The sequence below is a fragment of the Lissotriton vulgaris genome, chromosome 12 (assembly GCF_964263255.1).
Source record: "Lissotriton vulgaris chromosome 12, aLisVul1.2, whole genome shotgun sequence".
Taxonomy (NCBI): Eukaryota; Metazoa; Chordata; class Amphibia; order Caudata; family Salamandridae; genus Lissotriton; species Lissotriton vulgaris.
In genome coordinates this window covers 544882614-544896802 of record NC_141700.1, presented here as the reverse complement: position 1 = coordinate 544896802, position 14189 = coordinate 544882614, and the positions used below count along the sequence as shown (strand labels likewise).

Here is a 14189-nt window from a genome sequence, read left to right as displayed (position 1 = left end):
GCAAACAAGATCTTTGCAGATATCAGAGCGCTTTACAGAAATAGGTGTAGGGGCAACAGGAGGGTGGTTAAATCCACTATTGGGTACAATATGGTAGCATAGTAGAATAGGGTAGCTGCAAGTACATATATAAAACCAGTAGACGACCATGTAAATAATAGTACAGAAACAGTGCAGAGTCTTGGATCCCGCAACAATAGGGAACAGGTGAGCTTAGGCCCAACGGATGGCATTTACCTCTTTCTTAAAGCTCGCAGGGACAAGGGGTAGGGGCAGCAAGAGGGTAATTGGAACCAACTATTAGGAGCAATATAGTAGTCGGTAGTAAGTGAGATAGCATAATAGGATATCAGTCATGTACAAAAATAATACCAATAGTCAATCAGGTAACCAGACCTGCGGCAACGGTGCTGAAGTCTCTGTTCCAGCAGCAGAAGAGTTCACGTGAACTTGGCCATAAGGATGGCTTTTACCTCTTTCTTAAAAAGTGCCGTGGAGGAGATAAGCCTGGTTTCAGGAGGGAGTGCATTCCAGATCCTGGGAGCCATTCCTGAGAAGGAGCGTTTGCATGTTTTTTCCTTCCGGAATCTACGAGGTTTCAGGAGTAGATTTTTTGTGCTTCTATTGGATCTCGAGCCTCCAGATATAGTCAGCTTTTGGGTGAGGTAGCTGGGTGACTTGTGGTGAACGGCCGAGTGTGTCATAACTGCTATTTTCAGCTGTATTCTGGCCTCAAAGGGCAGCCAGTTCAGGGATTTTAAATCCGGGGATATATGCGAATGTTTCCTTGAACCAGTGATGAGTCTCGCGGCAGTATTCAAGGAGGCTCTTAGGGGTGCGGTTGTTGTAATGGGGAGTCCAATAAGGGCCATAATTCCGTAGTCTATGCGGGGGATAACTAGGGCCTGTACAGCAGTTTGGAAGTCCTTAGGTGGGAGGAAGGGTTTAAGTTTCCTCAAAGTGTTGATTTGGAAGTTAGCTCCTTTAGTAGCTTTGCTAACGTGCTGCTGCATGTTGAGCTTGGCGTCAAGTGTAATGCCTAAGGATTTTCGCAGATTCCACAATGGTGGGTTGGACATTGAACACCGTTAGGTGCTTGAGCCAGGTCTGGGTGATGGCAATCTTTGTGGGAGGTGAGATCAGAAGGCACTCAGTTTTCAGAGCATTTAGTTTGAGGTGATTATCAGCCAACCACGATTGGGTGTTTCTGAGTGTGGAGTTCAGAAGCTTGATGTCTTTCGGGGATTGTAGCTTGAGGTAAAGTTGCGTGTCATCGGCGTACATATGGAAGTGTACATTCGATGATTGAAGCAAGGTGGTGAGTGGTTCCATGACGAGGTTGAACAATGTGGGGGATAGGGAGGAGCCTTGTGGGACGCCTAAGGTTACAGGCACCGGTGAAGACAGCACGTTGTTGATCTTGAACTTCTGAGACCGGTTATGTAGGAAGGAAGTGAACCATTTGAGAACAGTCCCGGATAGACCCATTCTAGTATTTAGCAGCTCCAGTAGGTTCTCATGTTTGACAGTATCAAAAGCTGAGGAGAGGTCAAGAAGGATGAGGCAGGAATCGTTGCGATCAAGGATTTGGAGGGCGTCATCAATTATGTGCGTCATAGCCGTTTCCGTGCTGTGTTTCGCTCGGAAGCCTGATTGATGAGGGTTGAGGAGGTCAAACTGATCAATGTGTTTTGTCAGTTGGATTTGTACACATTTTTCCAGTAGCTTTGCCACGGTGGGGATATTGGTGATAGGGCGATAGTTGTTCAGGTCAGCCGGGTCAGCTGTAGGTTTCTTGAGTATAGGTGTGACTTGCCCCTCCTTGAGGGAGTCGGGGATGAGACCTTGTTGAAGGGAGCTGTTAATGATTTTGGTCCAGAGTGGGAGGAGCAGGGGGGTGAAGTCTTTCACAACATTAGCAGGTAGGGGGTCTGTGAAGTGATTAGCGGGCTTCAAGGTGCAGAGCAGTTTGTGAATTGCTTCTTCAGTGTAGGTGTCGAATGACGTCCATGCAGCGTTGTTTTTAGGGTGAGTGGTGGTCATGCTGATGGGGCTGGAGTATCGGCTTACATCATTGAGGAGATCACTTCTTATGTTGTCGGTCTTTAGCTTAAAGAATGCAGAAAAGTCTTCACAATGTGGAATATCGCTTGTTGCACTGTTTGATTGTAACGGTTGCATCTTAGTTTGAGTTTTGACTAGTTCGAACAGTTTTCTTGGTCGGTTCTTTGCTTGGTCCAGCTGGAGGCTGAAGAAGTTAGATTTCGAACGCTTGATTTTCCTAAAGTAGGCATTTCTCTTGTTGTTCAGCGTTTTTAGGTGCAGTGCTGAGGGATCAGATCTCCAGGTGCGCTCTGCCATTCGCATAGCCCGTCTGTCTTCATTGAGTCTGCCATCGTATCAAGGGTTCGACTTCTTGGTGGAGACTCTCTTCAGTTGCAGGGGGGCAGCTTAGTTGATTATTGAGTTCATAGAGTCGAGGTAGTGGTCAGTCAGTGATTGGACATCAAGGGCGCCCGTAGGGGGAAGGAGGAGACTGCAAGTGTGAGAAGGAAGGGAGATAGGGTTGAGATTCTTCATGTCCCTTTTACAGATCTTGGATTTGGTGGGTTGAGCCGTGTTAGATTGAACTTTTTCGTTGATGAAGAAAGTGATAATGTGGTGGTCTGACCAGTCACAGGGTTGGATCGACCCCAATTGGGTAGAGCCTTCTTTGGCGATGATAAGGTCGAGGATCGAGCCTTTGCCGTGTGTCGGGCTGTTGCATATTTGGGTGAGGTCAAGAGCATTGAGGAAAGTTTTGAGACCATTTACCACTGCATCTTTCTGATCGTTCCAATGTAGATTGAAGTCACCCAGGTAAATTTGAGTGATCAGCCGACCGTCATTGGATGAGATCGTGTCCATGAGTTGTTGGGTGAAGGTGAGGTTGTCCCCGGGTGGGTGGTAGAAGACATGTAAAGAGCAGACAGGTTTGCCCTTGCTGGAGATATCGAGGCAGAAGAGTTCTCAGGAAGTGAGGGAGGGGGAAGTGATTTTGGTAACAGAGAGGTAGCTCCTAAAAATGCATGCGATTCCACCGCCCAACTTGCCGGTCCTATCGAGCCTAATGATGTGGTAGTTGGGGGGCACTAGTATGTCCATTATAGGTGTAGAAGCTTCAGTTAGCCACGTTTCCGTCAGGATGGCTAGGTCGAGGTCCATTGCTATGATGAGATCCGCGATGTCGGAAGAGTGTCTCGGGGCCGATCTACAGTTGAGTAGGATGCATTTGAGTCTGGGGTAAAGAAGTGTTCTAGAGAGAGGGGGACTTTTCTGAGATTATTGGGGCGGAACTTCTGTTGCTTAGAGTGGGGGGGCCTAAGGGGATTTGTGAGGATTGTGGGAATGGGGAGGTGTGTAGCGGTTGTGTGTTTTAAAGGGCCAGGGCCAAATGAGCGAAGGAGGGTGTATAAGTCATGGTTCGAAAGGGAGTTGCGGGCGCGACGGGGCGGTTAGTGTGATTGCGAGCGGGGATAGAGGGCCAGTGCGGGGAGTATAGCTTGAGGGTCTGTGAGGCGGATGGGGGACTTGTTGGGTGAGGAGGTGGTGGTAGGTAGGGGTTGTCTGGTGTGTGTGGTAAGAAGCTCTTTGATGGTGTGGAGTTCTTCTTTGACTTGTAAGAGGGTGGAAATAATCATGTCCAGAGGTGGGTTGGGGATGGTGTAGGGGATGGGAGCCATGGGCGAGTCGTCGATTAGGGAGCTGGAAAGGGGACTGGCTAGGGGGGGGGGGGGGAGGGTTATACTAGCGTTGGTACAGGGCTCTGCTGTGGTAGTGAGTGGGGTGTCATTCGATGGGTGAGAGAGATTGTGGGTGAGGATGGGGAAGGGGGAGGACGGAGGCATGGATGGGGGTGCTGGTGGGGGGGCGGCGCAGGTGAGTTAAGGGATGGGGGGAGGCTGGAGACAGTGGGGGTGTGAGGCGGGTATTGGGGGCTGAGAATGGGGGGAGCGCAGAGGAGGGGTTGAGGTAGGGGAGGTGGTGTGTTCTGAGAGTCTGGTTGGGAGAGTGGGGTAGTGGGGAGTAAGCGTGGGAGGGGAGATAGGATGGGAGGCGGACCCGCTGCGGGGCGGGGGAGTTAAGTTCCGACCGATGGAGGTTCTGTCTGTGTGTACAAATGCTTAACACTACCCTCTGTTAAGCTTAAACTGATCGCCTACACTACCACAGAAGAGAGCATTTAGGATTATTACTTTAAACCCTGTAAGCCAATAAGGGTCGTCTGGATTTGGTACACTACATAAAAATCCTATTTCCTACACATGGACTTTGAATGTTAAATTTCTTCTCGATCTCAACAAAGATTTAATCTTTTTTAAAACCTTCGTGAGTGAGGCAGAGATGGAGAATAACATTAAGAAGGTGGAATGTTTCTATATCTGTTTGTCTTGTCAAGTACAAGTTTAGCCTAATAGAAATTTGCCTAGCCTACGAGAAGGTAATTTTAAATTCTATTAAGGATGCGGAGGCGAGGATTATGCTCACTTCTCTCTTCGCTTTATTACAAAATTCCAGCACAGCAGCTCATCACAACTGCAACCAAAACTACATTTCCCAAAACAAGGGCAAAAAAGAACAACATTCTTCTAGTCCTTTAACTCTGTCCACAGCATATCAGTCCATAATAGGCGTCGTCACTTCCTGTTCGCCCTCTTTCTTCGCGTGAGGCTCTCTCTCCCATTCATCCAGTTTGCTTTTGATTCTCATTTCCTGAAAGAGAGTACAGCAGTCACCTGTATGCCTTGCCACGCCAGCGAAACATGATCACACTCTTAGACTCGAAAATCATAACATGGTTTAAAACAATGCAATTCTGTACAGATCATCCATCGTATTTTAACAATCCAAAATCTAAACTGATTACTTACGCTCATTCGGGGCGGGAAGAGCAAACCACGTGCTTGCAGGGAGGGATAATCCTCGCCTCCGCGTCCTTAATAGAATTGAAACTTACCTTCTCGTAGGCTAGGCAAATTTCTATTCTATGTCAGGACCGGAGGCGAGGGTTATGCTCCTTCAAAGCTTATCGATCACCACCTGAGCCACATTCAGCAGCGGTTTGAAGTAAAAACTCTTAAACATAGAGTCCGAAGACCAGTCTGCTGCTCTCATGAGGTCCTCCAACCGCATCCCCAGGCTAAAGGCTTTTGAGGCCATTGCTCCTCTAGCTGAATGTGCATCAAACGCCCTTGTGTTAATACCTGCTTCTTGCATGATCCAACGTACCCACCGGGCAATGGTGGGAGATGACACCGCCCGAAATGGCTTTTTGAGGGCTATAAGGAGTTGTCGTTCGCTCGGGGGCCGAACTTCCTCCGTGGCTTCCTCATACCCCTTCAAACATTGTACCACACACAGTTTGGGCGAATCCACAAAGCAGGGTAGAAGATCGTGCACGTATTAGACTTGGTCCGTCTACTCACCGTAAAAGTAACTCCCTCAGGAGAAAAAACCTGTGCAGTTATATCTAACGCTCTCACATCCGACACTCTCCTACAGGACACCAAACATAACAACATTGCCAATTTCGCCGACAGTTCCTTCCGAGACAGGAACTGGTTGGGCTGCCAAGACAGCAAAAGATTAAACACCTGATTCACGTCCCACAACACTGAATACCGTGGTTCCGGAGGGAGCGACAACCTGATTCCTCTGAGGAGTTTACAAACAAAGGGATGCTCCCCCAGGGGAGCTCCATCCACAGGCGCATGACCTGCGGAAATCGCTGAGCGGACCTTGTTTATTGACCTATAGGCATGACCGGTCTGCGCCAGATAATTCAGGCGTAAGGTAAGTCCGCGACCACGGGATCCACTTCCCGTCGCATACACCAACATACACGTGTCCATGCTGACCTATAGCACTTGGATGTGCTTTCAGCCCAGGCTCTGGACAGGAGGAGTTCAGCGTGGCTCGAAAGGCCCGACAATCTCCAACGTTGCCTGTAATCTGCCACGCCATCAACAGGAGGGAACCCTCCTCCACCAGGTGGTTAGGAGCCCCCTCCGGACTCAACAGCAGGTGGGGAGTCGGGAGGAGTGGGATTGGAAAATCCCAGGAAAGTTCCAGTAGAACTGGAAACCAGACTTGCGACCTCCAACGCGGAGTGATCAGGACCACCGAGGCAGACTGCCTTCGAACCTGAGCCGCCACCCACGTTATCATCGAGAACTGAGGAAACGCATACCCGGACTCCCGACTCCAGTCCTCGCTGAACGCGTCCACTGCCGCCACCAGCGGGTCCGGTCTCCAACTGAAGAACCGGGGTAACTGGCGGTACAACCGACAGGCAAACAGGTCGACCGAGAACGGTCCCCAGCTGTCCTGCAGGTACTGTAAAATCACTGGATCCTACTTCCAAACACTGGCGTCCCGCAGGTGTCGGGAGTGCCAATCCCCCACCGCATTGTGCCGTCCTGGGAGATATTCTGCGGTGACCGAGACCTGATTGAGAGAGACAGAACTCCCAAAACTGCTTGGCCAGGTTCGCCAGAACTCTCTACCTCGTGCCGCCCAGATGATTTATATACCTGACCGCCGACACATTGTCCATTTTCAGAAGGACCGAGGCTAGGACCCTGTCCTTGGTCCAACACTGGACCGCAAAGGAGCCCGCCAGGAGCTCCAGACAATTGATGTGAAGCCGCAGCTCCTGTTGAGACCAACTTCCTCCTGTGGAAAACTGCCCACATCGAGCCCCCCAACCGGACCGACTTGCGTCCGACTCTATCACCAAATTGGGGGCGGAACCGAAGATCGCTCTTTCGTTCCAAGCGTCCATGTAGGCCAGCCACCACTCCAATTCCTCTCGCGCCTCGTCTGTAAGCGGTACCATCAGAGAATAAGTGAGGCCTTCTCGAAGATGGTATGCCTTTAAACGCTGCAAGGCCCTGTAATGCAACGGACCTGGGAATATTGCCTGGATAGAGGCTGAAAAGAGTCCCACCAAGCGAGCGATCTGCCGCAAGGAGGTCCTCTGTTTGGCCAGGGTCTGGCGAATTTCGTGCCTGATATTTGCCACTTTCCTGGAGGGTAGGCGGAGCTCGGCCGCCACCGAGTCTATCTCGAAGCCCAAAAAGGTGACCTTCTGGGTCGGCGACAGTACGGACTTCTGCTCGTTTATGACAAACCTTGGAGCAGGTCCACTGCCAGCCGCAGCTGTGCTCGTAACTGCATGGGGCATTGAGCCATAATGAGGACATCGTCCAGGTAAACAATCCACCAGACCCCTCGGGCCCGCAAGTACTCGACCACCGGCTTCAGGACCTTGGTGAAGCACCAAGGGGCGAGGAAAGGCCGAACGGAAGACAACAGAGTTCGTAGGCTTGACCCTTCCAGAGGAACTGGAGAAACCGCCTGTGCGGGGTAAAAATCGGCACCACTAGGTACGCATCTTTCAAATCCAACCTCACCATCCAATCGAGTGGCTGGAGGACATCCCGAAGCAGGTATATGCCTTCCATTTTGAAGTGCCTGTACACCAGCCACTCATTGAACTCGCTCAAGTTGATGACTGGGCGTCGACCCCCATCCGTCTTGTCTACGAGGAACACATTGCTGAGGAACCCGGAAGGATGCACCGCTATCCGACACACCTCCCCTTTCCGGAGCAAGCCTGTCATATCCTCGTCCACCAAGGCGGAGTCTGCTTCGCAGAAAACTAGCGGACGGGGTCTGACCCTCTGACGGGCCGTCCCGAGAAACTCTATGTGGAAACCTTTGACCGTCTGAAGGACTCACGCATCCCCTGTCCGGGACTCCCAAGCAGGGAGGAACAGTGCCAGCCTGCCACCCACTCGCAACAGCGCCGCAGGCAGAACACTTACCGGAGGCTCCTCCGTCTTGACTCCTGTACGTTCCTCGGCCTCGGAACTTCTGTCCCCTCGTGGGGTAAAAGTTGGTATACCGTCTGATACTGGCCTCTGCCGGAGACTTGCCTCCTTCCCTGGGGCTGCTGATATTCTCCACGGCCAGGCGGGCGGCTCCGACCCCGACCCAAGGGGTAAAAACCTTCTTTATATTTGCCTGCGCCTTATCCAGGGAGGTAATTGTAGCAACAAACTTCCCTAACTCCTTAATAAAGGGCTCCCCAAAGAGACCACCCTGAGCCGAAGCACCTGCCTCTGAACAGGCCAGGTCGCCCAACTTAGGATCCACCTTAATGAGGAAGGACCTACGCCTTTCCGTGTTAAGCGCGCAGTTCGCATTCCCCATGAAACAGATAGCGCGCTGCGCCCAGGCAGACAAGACCGCAGGGTCAGTGAGGGCCCCATAGCCACGGGCCTCCTCCGCCATGTCCAGGATCTTGGTCATGGGCCCAATGGCATCCAGCAGCTTGTCCTGGCATGCCCGCCAGGACCTATCAATCCCCTTCTTCGGGGCTTTGATAAACTTGGCCAAAAACATCGCCATTTTACTTTCAATCTCCGGTGTCAGGGACACCTTACCCGCCAAAGTGGGGCGCGGGCACTCCGCCCTCAACCGACTCCTGGACTCTTTCTCTAAAGGTTTCCGGAAGCGGGACGCCACGTACAGCGCCGTCTTCTCGGCGTGGACCCACTCCGCCGACCTAGGATGCACTATGTCTTCCGGGTCCAGCATGTCGGAGATGCCCGCCTTCGGTTGGTCAGTAGGCCTTGAAGGTCTCCATGATCTTGAGGACCCCGCCTCGTCGTCAGAGTCATCCGGGGTATCACCGTGTTGGGACGAGGGGGAGCCTGGGGGGGGCCTCCGACACCGGGGCAGTGGGCTGAGGCGCCACAATAGGAGCGGTATGCTCCAAGAATGCCTGCTTAAGGCGCTCTAAAGCACCAGAGTCCACCCCGTCAACGTCCATTTTCTTGGGAGGGGGTTCCGCACCTTCCGCCGGCCGGGCCGGCTCCTTTGGGGGCGGGTCTGCCCCTCCAGGGGTCACGTTGGCACACAACTGGTCAATCCTGTCTGCTAGGCGCTGTTCCATTGGCGTCATGAGGTCGGAAACAGCCCTATAAATGGAATCATCCACCTACTGATAAAACCCCTCATCCCATTGCAGGTAAGCGAGGGAGTCCTCTTCCTCATAATACCCCTGCTTATCAGTGCCCTCCATGGTCAACACTCACACCTGCACCTGTCCGGGTAATCCCAGAACTAACACCCCAACTGAGGCGAGACTTCATTATCTGAGGAGCTCTCAGGAAAATTGGGCTGCGCATGGCAGTACTCCGACGGGGCTATCAACCCCTGGGACAACCAACCTCCCACACTATTCAGGGGAACCCCACTGCCTGCCCAGGTGTCCACGTGGCCAAATACTGCGGGCCACACAGAAGTACCTACCCGGAGCGCTGGGCGTTTGCGGGCTCAGCCCGAGGTGCAGCGCACCACTACCGACCCGCCGAGCGGGCGTGAGGAGGCAAGGGATCAAATACAGACCCAGTACGGAGCTGGGCGATTGCAGGCAGGGAATAATGGCGCGGGGCTCATACAGTGACGGTGGCCGGAGCGCGCCAGGCAAAGTGACAGGCTGACTGACATCCGGCGCGCTCCGCGACCCGCGTCGCCCCCCGCAGCACCCTCTGTCGGGCGGAGGACCGCACAGCGGTCAACGTACAGGGCAAAGCCGCGTAAGGAGCGCTGACACGTTCCGGCGGCTAGGCAGGGAATCTGCGAAAGAAAAGACACAGAAATACGTGCCCCTCAAGGCCACAAAGCCACATCATTCCCCAAAACCACAGAGACAAAAGAAAACACTCATCTTAGAGCTGCCGAGCAGCGAAGAAAGAGGGCGAACAGGAAGTGACAACGCCTATTATGGACTGATATGCTGTGGACAGAGTTAAAGGACTAGAAGAATGTTGTTCTTTTTTGCCCTTGTTTTGGGAAATGTAGTTTTGGTTGCAGTTGTGATGAGCTGCTGTGCTGGAATTTTGTAATAAAGCGAAGAGAGAAGTGAGCATAATTCTCGCCTCCGGTCCTGACATAGAATTTGACTTTGGGCTCTGAATGGTGGAACTTGGAAAATTGAGTAAAAGACTGAGCACTGTTCTTGGTCCTACTTGCTATACCTAGCGTTTGCCAGCCACCTTTACTACCTCTCATCTTCCCTGTATGGCATCTGCTTTTCTTGCACATAAAAAGCATAACATACAATACGCTGGAAAACTAGATGGTAACTTGAAGCATTACCCACTGCTGTGCCAAGCTCCTTGTTTAGTATGGCTGCAACTTGGGATTAACGCAGGCAAGGTTGCACCCTCTGCCCTTCAGTCCCTGAAATAAGTCCGCAATGGGAGCAGACTATATAAAAAGGGTTTTGTTTCAGCTCCCAGAGAGCTAGGGGAAAATTTGCTGTATGGAATTTTTGCATCTTAAAAATGTGTACTATATCTGACTTTAGCTATTCATGTCTGTTTTTCTAATCTGTCAGTAGTTTCTACCACTTTTTTGTAGATCTTTCATTCAAACGTGTTATACATCTGTGTTATATAGTTATTGTACTTTATTTGAAAGTAACATTTTTATGATATTTTACACATTTTCAGGTGGCAACTCTGGTAAAGACTCTGTTAGATGCCAGTCAGAATACAAATGTAACTCTGAAGGAAGTTGACCAGTCTCAGCCACTCCCACCGTCTTCCTTCCAGCGTTTTCTTAAAGCCCGAAACATCCCTGGAGTAGTGCTCACCGATCACCAGAGTGCCTTTCAGAATAGGTACTGTCTTTATGCGCTCTGTGAATAGAAGCGGGTCAGAACTACGTTAACACAACTAAAAACCCGACCTTATTGCTTACTGCTATGAAGCTGTATATTAAACCTAGTTTTAATATGTTTACATGTTCTAATTTACTCTAGCAATCTGTATTAGGAAATTGTATCATTACCCAAATGTGCAATTTAGAGCAAGTTGTGTTTTAAATTCTTTACTCTAGCTCAGTTCATTCATTTTATATACAGAGTAAGAGGCATCATGGTTTGACAAATGCAGACCAGAACCCTTTTTGTTTTTAGTAGTGCACCACTCAAATATAATTTCAAGACTATGATGAATCCTTGTTCACCCCAATTTGCCTAGCATTATCAATAAATTGCTCAGTTTGGCCTTTTCAGGTATATCTTTCTAACAATGATTTCCATAGTCTTCACTTGCTACATAATACTGTGGACCTAGAAATTAGCAGGGAACATGAGTGGTTAAGTCTCTTAAATGAACAGCAAGAGAAAGATCTAAACTAGGATATTCAATCTATTTTAGTGCCTTGTTTCCCATGAAAGTATTTTCTCTCTCTCTGATGTTTGCATGTTAAATATATATTTGTTATAGAAATGCCTATCTATGTAACCTCTCACTTTATCATATAGTTTTATTTTTTTAAAGGATCTCTTTACAAATATGCCTATAGGATGTAGCTTATATTCTATTTTATTAACAAATATGTTTCTGAACATCCCTGTTTAGGATGACAAAAAAAATACAAAGCTGAAAAATTAGGCATATGACTATTCAGTTTTACATCAGGATATTAATCTATTAAACACAAAAAAAATTGACACTGATTCTTCAACAAAACCTGATGCACTACTGTTCTGAATGCATAGCTGTGTCCACATTTCAGTTTATTTTGATAGAAAGAAACCAGCAGCGATTTAATAAATTGTATTTCAATAGTGTTTGGGTTTACCAGGTAGATAACAAGTTTGTATATGAATTCAAAGACTATTCCTTCTTGGGAAATTAAGGATTTTAAGCAATCATGTTTTTCATTTCCTTCATGGAATTCTTTTCGATATTAAAACAGAATATAGTAGAAGGCTCACCCCTCAACTTTGAGGCACTAAAATAGAAAAAAGTTGAAAAACAGTTTAAGCTAAACTATGCAAGCTAACTGCTCAGTGAGGCCTGTTATTTGATTTATTCAGTTCTGTATACAATTTTCTTTGACTAGTTCTTGATTTTTGATTTGAAATAAATGATTTATTTTTCATGATAGACTTTTGTGCCTTAGAACTGTCAGGCTAATAGACGCTAGTAATAACCAGCTGGATTGTATGATTGAGGATAGGTGTTGTGTTGCAGGCAGATGAGTGTACTGATTACCTGCATTGGTTGATATGCAAACCAGTAATAGTTAGAAGATCAGATGAAGTAGCATTTCTATTAGAAGACATGTGGATCCTGGAATAGTTGGTGGTTTTTCAGCATTGGACCTTTCTTAGATTTAAGTCCTTCAGTTATCACCATAACCGAGCTCTAGAGTAGTAATAGAAAGTCAGTGCAATGTTAAACCTAGGCTGGAAGATTTTCAACATGGTCACTTTTGAAAGCCACTCAACTCATTGGAAGAGATCCAGGGCATTAAAAAAGACTTAAACTTTAATGAGTCTCGAGAAAGCGCACTGAACACCCCTCCCACTGAAGTTGGGAGTGTGGACAAACCTTGTTGGAGTTTTCATAAAAAGGTAATTTTAGACTTTACAGAGTAGGCTATTTTCTGAGCATCTCATAACGATATTGTCTATCCTTCCCATGAGGCAAGGGAATACAAATTGCTTAAAAGTTTGTTTTTCAAGTAAAATTTGTGGGGTTTGGCTGGTGTTATGGCTTCAAAAGTCCCAAGTCAAAGACACCACGGCCAGAATGCTTGTACTACATGCCAAAAAAATAACTCCCAGAAGGGAACATTCTTTACATACATAGACTATCAGGCTTCTGGGGAACCGCCTCAGTAGTTCAGACATAATGGACAGGAACTCCGCCAGCGACCATAATAAGAGGTAAAAGGTGCTACCAAAATAATCTCCATTGAAACCTCAACTGAATGACCCATGTCTGAACTTCCTATGGCAGTTAGCATAATCCATGAAGGCATGGGCGACTGCATCGTCAACCGGATCTGTGACTGCTACATGCATGGAAGTCTGGTAGATCCCCGTCGGTGACTCCAACTCTGTCAATGACCGTGAGGACGTCAAGGACTCCACCAATGACTTTGCCTGCCACCCCACCATTAATAATAACACCATCGACTAGCTCTCCATCAGAAAAACGACTGCTGAAAACTGGCAACCGGAAATCTTTAAAAGGCATTCCAATCCCGTTATATCCTTAGCACACCTCCCCACCTCTCCAATTAAGGTGTCACACCTACCACCTTGAATGCTGTTACTTTCAGACGCAACAAGAACCGTTTACTGATGGCCATGGCAGCAGCCAGCCCTCATTCAGAGGTCATTTTCAGTCCTGTAAGTACCAGCCATATCAAATACTGTATCAATGTTACTGCTAGCTGTACTCCCAGCATCAGTACTGAGCTCCACCGCCAGAAGCTCAACAGAAACCGGTACTATATAGAAATGTAAAGAACCCATCAAGATTTCAGGACATTTCCAGAAGGCAGTGACTGTCTTAAGGCGCCAGCCAAACAACCTATCCGATCACCAACAGAGGTCACTTAAGGAACTGTCCTCAAGCAGAACTTAGTCAGTTTGACCTATTACAGATATTCTGGTGGATCAGGCCACAGCTCACAGCAAGTGCAGAACAACTCCTCAGGGATCATCATCCTTTCACCAGGTCACAGTAAAATGACTCTGGTGTTAGCTGACATAGGCCCACTCTGAAAGGAAGGAAGGTAGCACTCTGGCGGGGATTATACCCTAGTCTGGTTTGTTCTTTTCTCACTGATGCACAACTGCTGCGTTGTGAAGGCAACAAACATACACTAAGCACAGTCCAATTTGTCTTGTACTTATTTTCCTTACCTGGCCATAAAAGGATGCCAAAGCCAACCAGAGGTTTCCAACATTCCTTGTTTTTTGCCTTCCTCAATCTGGAAAGAGCATTGTTTTCCTTTTGCTGGCCAGATTTTTGGCATAGCGAGCCCAGAGTCCACAATCTTATTATTTCAGACTGTTCAGGGAGTTACTTATTTACCTCAAAGTAAGGCCTACATGTGCCCCTGTTGCCATGGGGAAGCAGCACAATACAGGATGGCTATTTCACCCAGAGTAGGGGACTCCTATACTGGACAGAAGGATGGGTTGGATTGCCCCTCTCTCTAAGCCTCAGCACCCTAATCTACCAGATAAACATTTCTAGAATAGGGGGAAGGAAGGGGATGCAATACCAGAAATGGACAACATCATCTCAACACAAGGAGGCCCTGTT

The 14189-nt window shown here is 48.6% G+C and overlaps 1 protein-coding gene across 2 annotated transcripts in view; it reads left to right on the top strand.

The window, feature by feature from the left end:
- Nucleotides 1-14189, top strand: part of NCSTN (nicastrin) — a 150320-nt gene that overhangs the window by 69110 nt on the left and 67021 nt on the right. For both annotated transcript variants that reach the window (XM_086945340.1, XM_086945341.1), the window contains exon 11: nt 10566-10735. In XM_086945340.1, coding sequence (XP_086801466.1) covers nt 10566-10735 — 170 coding nt within the window. The remainder of the gene's footprint in view (nt 1-10565; nt 10736-14189) is intronic.